This window comes from Mugil cephalus, chromosome 1 (genome assembly GCF_022458985.1).
Source record: "Mugil cephalus isolate CIBA_MC_2020 chromosome 1, CIBA_Mcephalus_1.1, whole genome shotgun sequence".
NCBI lineage: Eukaryota > Metazoa > Chordata > Actinopteri > Mugiliformes > Mugilidae > Mugil > Mugil cephalus.
In genome coordinates this window covers 37483654-37499029 of record NC_061770.1, presented here as the reverse complement: position 1 = coordinate 37499029, position 15376 = coordinate 37483654, and the positions used below count along the sequence as shown (strand labels likewise).

The following is a 15376-nucleotide window of genomic DNA, read 5'->3' as shown; positions in this document are numbered from 1 at the left end:
CACATTCATGTATTTTACGTATCTATCCAGCCTTGCATATACAAAAGCCACTGCATCATTTCTGAGGCCGAGAATTTAAGTGCCATCACAAGGTCCTAAAACTAAATTCAAATTCCAACTTTTACACACAGATGCTTAACTTCCATTGCTTAGGGATAGGGTTAACTCGCTTTACTTAGGGTTAGGGTCAACTTCCTTTAATAAGGGTTACTTTTTTTTTTTTTCCTACAAATCTCCTTAAGCTTTCCCTGATTTTATTGTTTCACACACAGACAATGTAGAAAGCAAAACTACGGCATAGAAGCTGCCGGAACCAGAGAACAATATTGTTTTGGCTTAAAATATTATTACCTCGATTTAACAGTTAAAACATTTTTGGTTGACTAAAAGAGTAATTGGTTAGGAAGTCTTTAGATTTGTTTAAATGGTGTTTAATTCCAGCATCATTTGAAGCTAACAATTGGATCAGGCACTAGGGTTAAAAAAAATATGTTCCACAAGTGTGTAGATAAAACAAAGTGCTTGAGCATGCATGAGTACACACGTTGCATTATGTATTTTACATATCCTTAAACTCAAGACTTCATAAACTACAACTGCTTCTGCAGTTAATTTTTTTCACTCTTGAATCATAAGGAAGCTTTCATGACAACAAATCATCTACTAATAATTGCTTACACTCAAAGATGAGCTTGGTCCCGTTTCCAAACAGCACTTGTCCACATGAAGTCACCACACAGTGGTAAACTCCAGCATCATCAGAGCTGATGTTCCTCATGAGAAGGTTGTACACACAAGTGGTTTCTCCACTCGTAGTCGGCTGGCAGGCGCTGCTGTTATTTCCAGCGGAGTAAATCATTTCAGGAGCAGAATGATCAGAGTTTTTCAGCCACATAATACTCGCATGCTCTGTGCATTCAGTGTGAACTGAACAACTGAGGGTCAGAGAGTCTTCAGACTGGACTGACTGAGACTGAGGAAGCTGGACGACGGAGTCACTGACCATCTTTGCACCTTGAAAAAGAAACCAAATTGATTGTACTCATTGGCATTATTACACTGAAACAACATGCAACTATGAAGATTTAATAGTCAGCTACAGAGACTAAATACCTTTCAGCATCAGAAAGGTCCCTGATCCAAACTCAATGTCATCCAAGAGCACTTCTCCACAGAAGTACGTTCCAACATCGTCCCACAATGTTCTAGATATGATCAGATGCATGTTGACGGCATTCGTCTTTAATGAATAACGCTCATCAGTGAGGGTAGTATGATTATATTTAGAATTAAAAGTTGCAACAAGCTGTAGTCTCCTTTTTGTTGTCAGTTTGTACCAAACTCTTTTTATTACTCTACTGTTTATGTAGCATTTAATAGTAGCTGTGTCTCCAAGGTTAAGTAATTGTAGCGACTCAGGCTGAGAGATGTCATTCATTTGTGCCTCATCTGAAATAAAAAGACAGAATATAATCAGCTTTGTGTCTCCAGACTCTGATGAAAAGATGTTATAAAAGATGTGTATATATGCTACTTACGCAACAAACAGAGGAGGAAGATATTTGCAATAAACACAATCATCTTGTCTGCTTCTCGGCTACTCCTTCTTCTGCGCTGTTGTTCTAAACTACTGAGGCAGCAGTAGATTGTACAGATTCACTAACACCAACTTGTCCTACATTTCGCTACAGTCGTCTGATTGGTTCATCATCCTCATTTTGAGAGACATGATTTGCTTTTGATGCTGTAGCAAAAACCCTTCTATTGACCCTTTCATGGTTTTGACTCAATATGTCATCAGTACTTTGATAATAAAGGTTAACACCAATGTGAACCACAATGGGGTTGGCAGAGTGAAAACAGCAGTTTTGTTCCAAAGCCTCTCAAAGCACCCAGGGACCCACCTACATTTTTTGTGGAGCTGTGTAGCACACATGATGAGCCACGCACTATCCTCAAATAATGGTTACTAAAAAAGTTGGTATAAAAAAAAAAAAAAAATTGTGTTGAGGAGAAAAGAATAATTTGAACAAGGCCTCCATTTGATCTTTCAAAACAGACCCAGTTCTCGTGGATCTGTTAAACCAGTTGTTGCCAAACCCTTTTCCATTGGAGGGGCTTTGGCTGCATGATTCTTTATTTTGAGTGGCTACCTTACAGCCACAAATTATTCATTCTGGTCAACTCTGGTCCTGTACTTGAGCTGATCTAACACTAAGGTAACTATCCAGATAGTGAATAGCCTTCTGTTTTTTTCAGTACTGGAGACTCATCAGCCCTTTGGCATTTCTCAGGCATGTAAATTAGTTAAGAGCTGGCTCATAGAGGTTAAGGACTCGTCGAGGGGTGTTTTACCAGGTAGCCTATGAGTGTTTGTGGCAAAAAGAAAAAAAGTACACATCTTCTTAAATATGTGGTTTGATTATGTTTGTTTATCCAGTACCAGTTGCTCCCAATAGTCATTGGTGCCCCCGCCAGGGTGTTGTATCATGCAGACCCTGGTGTTATCCAACACTTAATACTGCACACCCAGTTCAGTTTACCGCTTCTCGGCCTAACCCAGATCTACCCTACATTCTTGTGCTCTGTGATGTGATGCTACCTGCAACCTCCAACCAGGAAACCACAATGCAGTGTTAACAGTGGAAATGTTTCCTTAGCTTTATTTCTGTATTTAGAACGTGAACCGTCCTCAGCTGTTAGTTGCCATTGTTCCTAGTACAGATGCAAAAAACCTTTGTGGTTAGTGGGTACAGCTACACACCTACAGGTCCCGGAGTTGACGTCACTACCAGAACAACCAACTCATGTTCCCAATAGCATGGGTGCTGGCTACTCAGGTCGTTAAGTCAACATTAGATCGTTTTATTAGAGAAGATTTCAATTATATCGGTAACAATGCATAATGGAATTTGAGTTAACTTCATAACTTTATTACTTTTGTCTTAAATAGGCAGGACGTGCCAAAAGTATTCACATTCTCTGCTTAAGTAAAAGTATGGATACATGTATAAAAAATGCTCTGGTAAAAGTAAAAGTACTGACTGAACTCCTTTACTCAAGTAAAAATAAGAAAGTACAGGCTGTTTTTAGTTTTTGTTTTGCCATTAATGGAACAATACATCCATTGATAATTTTTCAAAATGAAAAAACAGTTCTGACAGAATACTCTAAACTGAACTGACCAGAGGTCCTGCATGAACAAACAAACATACAAACATACAAACAGCTTCATTTTGTAACAGCTTCTCTTTTCTTGAGCACCAGAAGCCTGTGGACTTTAGGTTAAGACACAATGCTTTCACCATGAATCATTGTTGGAGCCAACAACATGGAACAGTTCTCTTAAGTAAGACCATGGATGGGGAAGGTCTTGCTTTTTCAAATTTCCTGAAGCGTCACCATGGGCAACACACCCCAGTTCACTTCCTTCCTCCATGCTGCTGCAACTTCTCTCTCTAGCTCTCCACTCCCTCGACACCTTTCTGCGGTTAACTGTCCGTCTTATTCTTCTTTTGACTCTCCGTCTTCATCTTCTTCTTCTTTCGAATCTCCCTCTCTAATCCGATGTTCTAGCTATGTCTGATCATCTTTTACGGCATTTCATGTGTGAAGGTTAAAAAAGTAACAAGCTTGTTTTTCCAATGTAAGGAGTAGAAAGTAGAGTAAAGTAAATAGGTCATGAAAAACTCTTCTTATCATTTATAAAATCCGTTGCTTGTAGAGCCACCCACGCCATGACAAAAAGTGTGTGAACGAAGTATACCCTGACTCAGAACTGATAATGCCAACTGTCTGAAAAGGATTTACGCAACAGTTGACAGATACTCAATTTCTGAGATGATTTTACAGATGTACTGCACAGATTAGAAGAAAATTATCTTTTCGTGGTTGGGCAGGTTGTACGTTTATGAATTTTATCCCCGCTTCTTTATATTTTCAAGCTAAATTTGCCATCAGGTCATTGGTAGAGTAACTAACGGAACCACTGAGGAAGTCTAGTGCTGTCTTGTTTCACAGCAATAGTCAAAAAAACTACACTTCATAATTTTTTCTTTAGAATATCTTGTTTAATGAGTTTATTGCAGGGTAAAGCTGTACATTGATTGTACGTAATGTTATTAAAAGTAAAGCGCCACACTAGTAAGATGCCATTTTAAAAATACAGAAGAGAAGACAAAGCATTCATTAGTACTGCTTTACAGTGGAGTACACACATTCAGTCCAGGTGTCGTCTCTCAGTCTTTTTGATCATTTGATCATCAGATGTTCTTTATCCTGTACCTGGAAAATGATACAACACAGTCACAGCACTGTTGATGGCATGTTAATGTTGTATATACTGTATGATGCAAAGGAAAGCCTAACAGATACCTCTGCATAGATTGTACAGTGAGCAGAATATCCTTCTGAGGATGCACAAGATTCTGAAAGACAGCAATCGTCCTTAATTAATGAAATGTTGAATGGATGAAATGTATAGATACAATGAAGCAGTGTCTCTTACTGATCACGCACACTACGAAAACCAGATAAGCTCCCAGCAGGACGGTGGGCATCAAATCACGAACATGGTCAGCGTCCATCTCATTTGCAAAATTAGGCAACATAGTGTATATATTATATACAGTTAGACTGAGTTTCATTCATGGATGATGTTGCGTATCATAAGGGAGCTTCATAACTAATCATTATATCTATTAACAGCCTACTAACACTCACAGATGAGCTTGGTCCCATTTCCCAATAGCATTTGTCCACATGAAGTCACCACACAGTAGTAAACTCCAGCATCATCAGAGCCGATGTTCCTCATGAGAAGGTTGTACACACAAGTGGTTTCTCCACTCTTAGTCTTCTGACAAGCGCTGCTGTTATCTCCAGAGGAGTAAATCATCTCAGGAGCAGAATAATCAGAGTTTTTCAGCCACATAATACTCGCATGCTCTGTGCATTCAGTGTGAACTGAACAACTGAGGGTCAGAGAGTCTCCAGACTGGACTGACTGTGACTGAGGCAGCTGGACGACAGAGTGACTGACCATCTTTGCACCTTGAAAAAGAAACCAGATTGATTGCACTCATTGGCATTATTACACTGAAACAACATGCAACTATGAAGATTTAATAGTCAGCTACAGAGACTAAATACCTTTCAGAATCAGAAAGGTCCCTGATCCAAACTTAATGTCATCCAAGAGCACTACTCCACAGAAGTACGTTCCAACATCATCCCACGATGTTCTAGATATGATCAGATGCATGTTGACCCCATCAGTCTTTAATGAATAACGCTCATCAGTAAAGGTAGTATGATTATAGTCAGAATTAAAAGTTGCAACAAGCTGTAGTCTCCTCTTTATAGTCAGTTTGTACCAAACTCTTTTTGTCAGTACACTGTTTATGTAGCATTCAATCATAGCTGTGTCTCCAAGGTTCAGTGTTTGCAGCGCCTCAGGCTGAGAGATTTCATTCAGCTGTGCCCCACCTGAAAAAAAACAAATAACGATAGAATATAATCAGCTTTGTGTCTCCAGACTCTGATGAAAACATGCTATAAGTGTATATATGCTACTTACGCAACAAACAGAGGAGGAAGATGTTTGCAATGAACATCATCATCTTGTCTGCTTCTCGGCTCCTGCTTCTCCGAGCTGATTTTCGAAGCAACTGAAGCAGCAGCAGCAGACTGTAGCGGAATGTAGGACAACTTGGTGTTAGTGAATCTGTGCAAAGTTCTGATTGGTTCATCATCCTCATTTAGAGAAACATGATTTGCTTTTCACGCTAGAGCAAAGACCCTTTCTTTGCGGCCCTTCATGGTGTTGTCTCAATATGTCTTCAGCACTTTGATAATAAAGGTTAACACCAATGTGAACCACAATGAGGTTGGCAGAGTTAAAACAGCAGTTTTGTTGCATGCTTCTCAACACACCTGGGGACCTCATTTTTTCGTGGCGCTGTGTAGCACACATGTGATGAGTCTTTTAGTATTCTCATTTAATGGTAGAAAAAAAAAGGACCCTGGTGTTATACAACACTCGATACTGCAGTACCATTTGAGTTTAACGCTTCTTGGCTTAAACCAGATCAGCCCTACATTCTTGTGCTCTAAATGCAAAAGTTACTTCCCGCTGACCTGTATAATGTGATGCTACCTGCAACCTCTCACCAGGAAACCACAGTGCAGTGTTAACAGTGGAAACATTGCCTTACTTTTACATAGCACATTGTTCAGAAAAGAATGCCCTCTTACCTGCATTCTCGTATTCATAACTTGAACCGTCCTCTGCTTGTGGTTAGTGGGTACAGCTACACACCTTCAGGTCCCACAGTTGACATCGCAGCCAGAACAACCAAGTTATGTTCTTACTAGCATTGGTGCTGGCTACTCATGTAATTAATTCAACATCAGATCATTTTATTAGAGAAGATTTCATTTATATTGGTAACACAGCATAATTGGACTTGAGTTAACTGTATTACTTTTGTCTTGAATAGGTCATAAAAAACTCTTATCATTTATAAAAGCTTGAAGAGTCATCCACACAACGACAAAAAGTGCCTGACCTAAGTATACCCTGACTCAGACCTGACAATGCCAACTGCCTGAAAAAGGTTTATGCAACAGTTGACAAATACTTGCTTCCTGTGATGATTTTGCAGATGTACTGCACAGATTTGAAGAAAACTGTCTTTTTCATTGTTGGTCAGTTTGTATGTTTATGAGTTTGATCCCTGCTTCTTTATATTTTCGTGCTAAATTTGCTATTGGTAGAGTAACTAATGGCACCACTGAGGAGAGTCTAGAGCTGTCTTGTTTCACAGTGATTGTGGAAATAACTGCACTTCATGTTTTGTCTTTAGAATATCTTATTTAATGAGTTTATTGCAGGGTAAAGCTGTACATTGATTGTACGTAATGTTATTAAAAGTAAAGCGTAAGCTTGCTTGAAAGGCCACACTAGTAAGATGCCATTTTAAAAATGCAAAAGAGAAGACAAAGCGTTCATTAGTACTGCTTTACAGTGGAGTACACACATTCAGTCCAGGTGTCGTCTCTCAGTCTTTTTGATCTTTTGATCTTCAGATGTTCGTTTTCTTGTACCTGGAAAATGATATAGTCACAGCACTGTTGATTGCATGTTTATGTTGTATATACTGTATGATGCAAAGGAAAGCCTAACAGATACCTCTGCATAGATTGTAGAGTGAGCAGAATATCCTTCTGAGGATTCACAAGATTCTGAAAGACAACAATAGTCCTTAATTAATGACACGTTGAATGAATGAAATGTATAGATACAATGAAGCAGTGTCTCTTACTGATCATGCACACTACGAAAGCCAGATAAGCTCCCAGCAGGATGGTGGGCACCAAAATACAAACACGGCCAACGTCTGGAGAGTCCGTGCCATCTGCAAAATTAGGCAACACGGTGTATATATGCAGTATATACAGCTGTTCGAATCATGTTGCGTACAATACGGGAGCTTCATACGTATCATACCTTCATATATACTAACAACATACTTACAGTTAAAGATGAGCTTGGTCCCATTTCCCAGTAGCATTTGTCCACATGAAGTCACCACACAGTAGTAAACTCCAGCATCATCAGAGCTGATGTTCCTCATGAGAAGGTTGTACACACAAGTGGTTTCTCCACTCTTAGTCTTCTGACAAGCACTGCCGTTATTTTCAGAGTAAATCATTTCAGGGGCAGAATAATCAGAGTTTTTCAGCCACATAATACTCGCATGCTCTGTGCATTCAGTGTGAACTGAACAACTGAGGGTCAGAGAGTCTCCAGACTGGACTGACTGTGACTGAGGCAGCTGGACGACAGAGTGACTGACCATCTTTGCACCTTGAAAAAGAAACCAGATTGATTGCACTCATTGGCATTATTACACTGAAACAACATGCAACTATGAAGATTTAATAGTCAGCTACAGAGACTAAATACCTTTCAGAATCAGAAAGGTCCCTGATCCAAACTTAATGTCATCCAAGAGCACTACTCCACAGAAGTACGTTCCAACATCATCCCACGATGTTCTAGATATGATCAGATGCATGTTGACCCCATCAGTCTTTAATGAATAACGCTCATCAGTAAAGGTAGTATGATTATAGTCAGAATTAAAAGTTGCAACAAGCTGTAGTCTCCTCTTTATAGTCAGTTTGTACCAAACTCTTTTTGTCAGTACACTGTTTATGTAGCATTCAATCATAGCTGTGTCTCCAAGGTTCAGTGTTTGCAGCGCCTCAGGCTGAGAGATTTCATTCAGCTGTGCCCCACCTGAAAAAAAACAAACAAATAACGATAGAATATAATCAGCTTTGTGTCTCCAGACTCTGATGAAAACATGCTATAAGTGTATATATGCTACTTACGCAACAAACAGAGGAGGAAGATGTTTGCAATGAACATCATCATCTTGTCTGCTTCTCGGCTCCTGCTTCTCCGAGCTGATTTTCGAAGCAACTGAAGCAGCAGCAGCAGACTGTAGCGGAATGTAGGACAACTTGGTGTTAGTGAATCTGTGCAAAGTTCTGATTGGTTCATCATCCTCATTTAGAGAAACATGATTTGCTTTTCACGCTAGAGCAAAGACCCTTTCTTTGCGGCCCTTCATGGTGTTGTCTCAATATGTCTTCAGCACTTTGATAATAAAGGTTAACACCAATGTGAACCACAATGAGGTTGGCAGAGTTAAAACAGCAGTTTTGTTGCATGCTTCTCAACACACCTGGGGACCTCATTTTTTCGTGGCGCTGTGTAGCACACATGTGATGAGTCTTTTAGTATTCTCATTTAATGGTAGAAAAAAAAAGGACCCTGGTGTTATACAACACTCGATACTGCAGTACCATTTGAGTTTAACGCTTCTTGGCTTAAACCAGATCAGCCCTACATTCTTGTGCTCTAAATGCAAAAGTTACTTCCCGCTGACCTGTATAATGTGATGCTACCTGCAACCTCTCACCAGGAAACCACAGTGCAGTGTTAACAGTGGAAACATTGCCTTACTTTTACATAGCACATTGTTCAGAAAAGAATGCCCTCTTACCTGCATTCTCGTATTCATAACTTGAACCGTCCTCTGCTTGTGGTTAGTGGGTACAGCTACACACCTTCAGGTCCCACAGTTGACATCGCAGCCAGAACAACCAAGTTATGTTCTTACTAGCATTGGTGCTGGCTACTCATGTAATTAATTCAACATCAGATCATTTTATTATAGAAGATTTCAGTTATATTGGTAACATAGCATAATTGGACTTGAGTTAACTGTGTTACTTTTGTCTTGAATAGGTCATAAAAAACTCTTATCATTTATAAAAGCTTGAAGAGTCATCCACACAACGACAAAAAGTGCCTGACCTAAGTATACCCTGACTCAGACCTGACAATGCCAACTGCCTGAAAAAGGTTTATGCAACAGTTGACAAATACTTGCTTCCTGTGATGATTTTACAGATGTACTGCACAGATTTGAAGAAAACTGTCTTTTTCATTGTTGGTCAGTTTGTATGTTTATGAGTTTGATCCCTGCTTCTTTATATTTTCGTGCTAAATTTGCTATTGGTAGAGTAACTAATGGCACCACTGAGGAGAGTCTAGAGCTGTCTTGTTTCACAGTGATTGTGGAAATAACTGCACTTCATGTTTTGTCTTTAGAATATCTTATTTAATGAGTTTATTGCAGGGTAAAGCTGTACATTGATTGTACGTAATGTTATTAAAAGTAAAGCGTAAGCTTGCTTGAAAGGCCACACTAGTAAGATGCCATTTTAAAAATGCAAAAGAGAAGACAAAGCGTTCATTAGTACTGCTTTACAGTGGAGTACACACATTCAGTCCAGGTGTCGTCTCTCAGTCTTTTTGATCTTTTGATCTTCAGATGTTCGTTTTCTTGTACCTGGAAAATGATATAGTCACAGCACTGTTGATTGCATGTTTATGTTGTATATACTGTATGATGCAAAGGAAAGCCTAACAGATACCTCTGCATAGATTGTAGAGTGAGCAGAATATCCTTCTGAGGATTCACAAGATTCTGAAAGACAACAATAGTCCTTAATTAATGACACGTTGAATGAATGAAATGTATAGATACAATGAAGCAGTGTCTCTTACTGATCATGCACACTACGAAAGCCAGATAAGCTCCCAGCAGGATGGTGGGCACCAAAATACAAACACGGCCAACGTCTGGAGAGTCCGTGCCATCTGCAAAATTAGGCAACACGGTGTATATATGCAGTATATACAGCTGTTCGAATCATGTTGCGTACAATACGGGAGCTTCATACGTATCATACCTTCATATATACTAACAACATACTTACAGTTAAAGATGAGCTTGGTCCCATTTCCCAGTAGCATTTGTCCACATGAAGTCACCACACAGTAGTAAACTCCAGCATCATCAGAGCTGATGTTCCTCATGAGAAGGTTGTACACACAAGTGGTTTCTCCACTCTTAGTCTTCTGACAAGCACTGCCGTTATTTTCAGAGTAAATCATTTCAGGGGCAGAATGATCAGAGTTTTTCAGCCACATGACATTCATGTATTCTGCCGTGCATTCAGTGTGAACTGAACAGCTGAGGGTCAGAGAGTCTCCAGACTGGACTGACTGAGATGGAGGCAGCTGGACGACAGAGTCACTGACCATCTTTGCACCTTGAAAAAGACACACAATGAATTGCATTGTCATTAGCATTATTAAACTGAAATTAGATTTAATAATCAGTTACTGTGAATTAATACCTTTAAGCATCAAAAGGGTTCCTGATCCAAACTCAATGTCATTTAAGAGCAGCACTCCACAGAAGTACGTTCCAACATCGTCCCACGACGTTCTAGATATGATCAGGTGACAGTTGAGCTCGTCAAACTGGACAGAGTAACGGTGCTGAAATTCATCGGCGAACATGCGCCGATTATAGTAGGAATCGAGTGTTGCAACGAGCTGCAGTTTCCTCTCTGTAGTCAGTTTGTACCACACCCTTTTTGTCATTTTACTCTTTATGTGGCATTTAATCATAGCTGAGTCTCCAAGGTTCAGTGTTTTCAACGACTCAGGCTGAGAGATTTCACTCAGCTTTGCCTCACCTGAAATAAACAGACAGAATATAATCAGCTTTGTGTCTCAAGACTGTGATGAAAAGATGCTGTAAGTTAATATATGCTACTTACACAACAACCAGAAGAGGAAGATGTTTGCAATGAACACCATCATCTTGTCTGCTTCTCCTACTCTCACTCTGAGCCAGTGTTCTAAACTACTGAGGCAGCAGCAGATTGCACCTTTGTCCTACATTTCACTAAATATGTGAAGTCTGATTGGTTCACAATCCTCATTTCAAGGAACTTGATTTGCTGGTGCATGCTGAAGTAAAAGCCCCTTCACTGTGGCCTGTTTTGACACCAGTGTCAGCAAAATTTAAAAGATTGGATGCCATATTGTTCCTGTGATTGTCCTACATTTAGCCACATATCGTATGTCCAGTCCAATTGTTTCACTGAAGTCAAGTTGCACAATGTTTTCTTGTGGCTGTAGTTGTAATACAGATACGTACAAACAAACATCACTGTGCTGTATTTTACCCTCGGACATGAGCTAGGTGAGGAGGCTGACATTAAGCCAATTAATCTCAGTTGTTTCCATTATGTCCCAGCATGTATTTTTCTTATTTTTTTTTTTTTATTTTCCAGATATTTATCTTTTTTTTCTTTCTTTCAAACATCCTGTGAACACGCTTTTTTTGTGGTTAGGGTTAGAGTCTAGGGTTAGGGTTATGACCTGGGGTTAAGGTTAGGGTTAAGGCCTATTTAAATGGACTCTCTTGTATGTGATTTTGATAGCAGATATCTTACGTCTTTGTACAGCTTATGTAAATTGTCCCTTTATTGCAGTTCAGCAAGTGTCATTCTCAAGATTTCTACTTGATCGCCACCTGACCTCTCTAGTGGCTTCTTGTTCCAGATTCCTTATGAAAACTGTCTGAGGCAACCTTACGCAGAACACAAAGCCAAAGAATAGGCAGGTGTTGTGGATTTCAAGAAGGATGGGGAGGGGGAGTGGGGCACCAATGTACGTGGCAAACTGTTTTTATAGTATTAGTGTTGTGAGCTTTTTATTTTAGTTAATAGGAATTTTAATATTCATTATTTTGATAATGGAGGCCGACACAGTGTTGTGGTGATCAGCACTGTTGCCACACAGCAAGAAGGTTCTGGATTCAAATCCATTGGCCGACTAGGTCAACTCTGTTTGCGTGTTCTCCCTGTGTCTGCACAGGTTCTCTCTAGATACTTCCTCCCACCATCCAAAGACATGCTCGTTAGGTTAATCTGTGATTCTAAATATGCGTCGGTGTAGGTGTGAGTGGTTGTCTGTCTCTCTGTGTTAGCCCTCTGTGATAGATTGGAGACCTGTCCAGATTCCAAGTGTACCCCACCTCTAGCCCAATGACAGCCGGGATAGGCTCTAGCCCACATGGGCTCTTACAAATCCCAAGAATGGACATGTGCAAGCAAACAGATTAGAAGCTGAACATATTTGATTAGATGTTATCAGCTTCATAGCTTTAAAAGAGCCCATCATTGTGACAGAAAAATATTGAGTAATGAATCTACAACAATACAATGACAAATGACTTGAAAAAGTTGCCCGTAACTAACTTAGTATGGGCTATTGTATGGGCTTTTTCTGCAATGGTCACAGTTTTGGAATGTATTAAACGTGTAGACATTCTACGTACACATTCTACTTGTCTACTCATAGAAAGAATGTAAATCACTGCAATTCATGTATTTGTAAAAACTTGTTTAATTACGTATATGTAAGACGAAGCTTTGTGTACAGTATATCACTTTAAAGCTGCAGTCCTGGTCTATGTACCCGGCAGACCATGTTTTGTAGGGAGAATTCACATCATGGAATGGATGTATTGGTCAACATTGCATGGAATGTACCTACTTCTTAATTGTATCTGCTTGTCTGTGTGTTACTTTGCGCTCTTTTATTTGCAAATGCATACAAGAGTAAAATCAGAAAAAAAAGCAGTCATCATCATTACAGATGTGTCCTCGTCCTCATGTACGGTCTTGCTAGCTTCCATAAAAATCTAAAGTCCGACAGTAAGAAGGTCACTCACGCTGACAGTCTGTTGTTTACTACATGTCTGAAAAGGCAACTTATGGTTCAGTCCGTGGTCAGAGGGCAATTGATAAAAAGTTCTTTCCAACAGTATGGTTGGTAAATATAGGATTTTTGAAAATAATGTAATCAACAATATACGAGCGTGGGCACTAGCATTCATTGTTGTTCTGTGGTTGCGTATGCATAGGTTCTGTATATGAACCACATGTTTAGATTGATCATCCATCTAGGGCATAGGCATAGCAAGAAAAGTTTGCTGCAGCCAGGAAAAACACGAAAAGATCAGGTGCAAACTCTTCCACAAGACACAAAACATCAGGTGAAATGCAGCTTGGTGATATAATTCCAAGGGTAGTCGCATCAGAAACCCCTCTCTTTATCTGAGGTCAGCTGATTTCTTTTGTTTCAGGACGGAGTGCGGTCGCAGAGTTCACACCTGACCGCACGAAATGACGTAAGGAAATGGTCCTGGTTTCTTAACCATGACCAAGATTACACTTTCAAAATGTACCTACCAAGATCACGTGTGGTAAAACCCATTTACTACTTTCCACCAAAGTACACACATTCACTCCACGTGTTATCCCTTGGCCTCCTTGATTTGTTGATCCTTATCTGCCTCAAAGCAATGTAATAACGGTAGTCTCCATTTTGGTAACCCTGGACATGAGACACAGTACATCAGACTGTGGCGAAACAATTGTGACGCTTATTAAAAATATTAATGTAGCTCTTTAAAAAGTGAAGTACCTTAACATTTGTTTTGGATGAAGTTGGAAATCTTTCTTGAGAATCTGAAAAACATGATATGTTCTTAACATCTCATAAACATGTTACATCAGTGGTATAGAAAAAAAAAAAAAGACAAATTACCTCTATAAGGGGAGCTGTTGCTCCGGCTCATCTTGCACACTAAGAAAGTCAGCAGAACACTCAGAATGGTGGTGAATGCCGAAGCCCCGCTCCAGAAATACACCCTGAAAAGAAGGTCGTCCCCATCTGCGGAGTGTCAGAATCAGTGACGACTAGCATTTATCTCACAACCATTCTCGTACAATGACTCACCCTTAAAATCCACCTTGGTCCCGTTTCCAAACGCAATGTGTCCACATGCAGCAACAGCACAGTAGTAGGTCCCAGCGTGGTTCACATTCGTCCTGGGCAAGTTGTAGACACAAGTATGTGTTTGTGCGTTGGGGTTCCTCTCACACTGATCATTTCTGTGTCCATGGATGTAAATTACTCCCGGATGAGATTCCTCAGAGTTTCTGAACCAGTACACGCTGTGGTCTCCCTTACAGGTCCCGGTGCGTACTGTGCAGTTCAGAGTCACAGAGCCTTCTGTCATCAGATTCTCAAATGAAGACTGATGAACCGAATCTTGGACGTTCAATCCAGAATCCCCCACACTGAGAAATGTTCCTCTACTAAATTCAAAGATAAAGGTATAGCTACTTGCGCAGTAGTAGGTAGCTGAGTCTGATGCACGCAAATCTGTTATCGTCAAGTGATTTTTGCCGCTGCCGCTATCTAGCGTGAAGCGGGGGTTGTTCTTGAATTCGTTGTAAAAGGTGCCATTTCTGTCAAACTTGTAAAAGCTAGAGATGAGCGTAGGTGTCTGTCCCAGTGCTTGTTTGTACCAGTAAAATCTGGCAAAATCATTGTAGAAACACTTCAGAGTTACTTCATCCCCAACCTTAGCCACAACAATGCCACTCTCTTGATGAACATATGAGGACAATTTCTGTTCAGCCACCTGAGCTGGAGTACAAGGGAAAAAAAATAGAGCATGTGCATTTAACACACAAAGCAACATTTCTAAAAAAAAAAAAAAAATAAATAAAATAAGATAAATAATAACTCACCTGCTCCTCCTAGGAGTGCACATGACAGACTAAAAACGAACACGGAAAGTATCATTTTGCCGAGATTCTCATATTAAAAAGATTCTTGAGCTTTTCTCCACTCCTCAGAGACGAGTCTGTGTGTGACTGGCCAACCACAGAAGATGTCAAATGTCCTGTTAAGGAAACGTCCTCACTGTTACCTATGCTGGCAAGTGCAGCTCTTGAAAAATGAATAACCACAAACGTTCTCACTTATGTAAGATCCTGTGCTCGCTTTTCAACGTGTGGTTCATTTTTGGTGCATTTGCACCGCTCGGTCCAGCTGCTGCGTTGCAGTCACATTAAAACC

The 15376-nt window shown here is 40.0% G+C and overlaps 4 protein-coding genes and 1 long non-coding RNA gene across 5 annotated transcripts; all 5 read right to left on the bottom strand.

Moving 5' to 3' along the window:
- Positions 1 to 1352: 1352 nt before the first annotated feature.
- On the bottom strand, positions 1353 to 1647 carry LOC125016399. Its single transcript, XR_007113684.1, has 2 exons — positions 1539 to 1647; positions 1353 to 1449 (listed from the first exon to the last, which is right to left on the bottom strand). It is a non-coding gene; the product is annotated as an uncharacterized LOC125016399 (long non-coding RNA).
- A 2436-nt stretch (positions 1648 to 4083) lies between these two features.
- LOC125016320 lies at positions 4084 to 5714 on the bottom strand. The gene is made up of 3 exons (XM_047598796.1): positions 5579 to 5714; positions 5152 to 5487; positions 4084 to 5052 (listed from the first exon to the last, which is right to left on the bottom strand). Exons 1-3 carry the CDS (start codon positions 5619 to 5621, stop codon positions 4712 to 4714), a joined length of 720 nt encoding a protein of 239 aa, XP_047454752.1. The 5' UTR covers positions 5622 to 5714; the 3' UTR covers positions 4084 to 4711.
- A 1085-nt stretch (positions 5715 to 6799) lies between these two features.
- Positions 6800 to 8536, bottom strand: LOC125016259 (signal-regulatory protein beta-2-like). Its single transcript, XM_047598669.1, has 6 exons — positions 8401 to 8536; positions 7970 to 8305; positions 7538 to 7870; positions 7326 to 7418; positions 7193 to 7245; positions 6800 to 7107 (listed from the first exon to the last, which is right to left on the bottom strand). The coding sequence occupies exons 1-6, from the start codon at positions 8441 to 8443 to the stop codon at positions 7012 to 7014; spliced, it is 954 nt and encodes a 317-aa protein (XP_047454625.1). The 5' UTR covers positions 8444 to 8536; the 3' UTR covers positions 6800 to 7011.
- A 739-nt stretch (positions 8537 to 9275) lies between these two features.
- LOC125016199 (signal-regulatory protein beta-2-like) lies at positions 9276 to 12698 on the bottom strand. The gene is made up of 6 exons (XM_047598537.1): positions 11212 to 12698; positions 10783 to 11127; positions 10360 to 10695; positions 10148 to 10240; positions 10015 to 10067; positions 9276 to 9929 (listed from the first exon to the last, which is right to left on the bottom strand). The coding sequence occupies exons 1-6, from the start codon at positions 11252 to 11254 to the stop codon at positions 9834 to 9836; spliced, it is 966 nt and encodes a 321-aa protein (XP_047454493.1). The 5' UTR covers positions 11255 to 12698; the 3' UTR covers positions 9276 to 9833.
- A 131-nt stretch (positions 12699 to 12829) lies between these two features.
- Positions 12830 to 15253, bottom strand: LOC125016136. Its single transcript, XM_047598403.1, has 5 exons — positions 15046 to 15253; positions 14246 to 14941; positions 14054 to 14179; positions 13931 to 13974; positions 12830 to 13840 (listed from the first exon to the last, which is right to left on the bottom strand). The coding sequence occupies exons 1-5, from the start codon at positions 15098 to 15100 to the stop codon at positions 13724 to 13726; spliced, it is 1038 nt and encodes a 345-aa protein (XP_047454359.1). The 5' UTR covers positions 15101 to 15253; the 3' UTR covers positions 12830 to 13723.
- Between the last annotated feature and the right edge of the window lie 123 nt (positions 15254 to 15376).

Bases quoted from the DNA above. Each gene is read 5' to 3' on its own strand.
- LOC125016320 (XM_047598796.1), bottom strand. From the start codon at position 5,621: ATGATGATGTTCATTGCAAACATCTTCCTCCTCTGTTTGTTGC. The intron at 5,488-5,578 runs GTAAGTAGCATA...GTTTTTTTTCAG, and splicing joins CTTCCTCCTCTGTTTGTTGC to GTGGGGCACAGCTGAATGAA. The intron at 5,053-5,151 runs GTATTTAGTCTC...TTCTTTTTCAAG, and splicing joins GACCTTTCTGATTCTGAAAG to GTGCAAAGATGGTCAGTCAC.
- LOC125016259 (XM_047598669.1), bottom strand. From the start codon at position 8,443: ATGATGATGTTCATTGCAAACATCTTCCTCCTCTGTTTGTTGC. The intron at 8,306-8,400 runs GTAAGTAGCATA...GTTTTTTTTCAG, and splicing joins CTTCCTCCTCTGTTTGTTGC to GTGGGGCACAGCTGAATGAA. The intron at 7,871-7,969 runs GTATTTAGTCTC...TTCTTTTTCAAG, and splicing joins GACCTTTCTGATTCTGAAAG to GTGCAAAGATGGTCAGTCAC.
- LOC125016199 (XM_047598537.1), bottom strand. From the start codon at position 11,254: ATGATGGTGTTCATTGCAAACATCTTCCTCTTCTGGTTGTTGT. The intron at 11,128-11,211 runs GTAAGTAGCATA...TGTTTATTTCAG, and splicing joins CTTCCTCTTCTGGTTGTTGT to GTGAGGCAAAGCTGAGTGAA. The intron at 10,068-10,147 runs GTAAGAGACACT...GTTGTCTTTCAG, and splicing joins TTTCGTAGTGTGCATGATCA to AATCTTGTGAATCCTCAGAA.
- LOC125016136 (XM_047598403.1), bottom strand. From the start codon at position 15,100: ATGATACTTTCCGTGTTCGTTTTTAGTCTGTCATGTGCACTCCTAGGA. The intron at 14,942-15,045 runs GTGAGTTATTAT...CTTGTACTCCAG, and splicing joins TGCACTCCTAGGAGGAGCAG to CTCAGGTGGCTGAACAGAAA. The intron at 13,975-14,053 runs GTAATTTGTCTT...CATGTTTTTCAG, and splicing joins CAACAGCTCCCCTTATAGAG to ATTCTCAAGAAAGATTTCCA.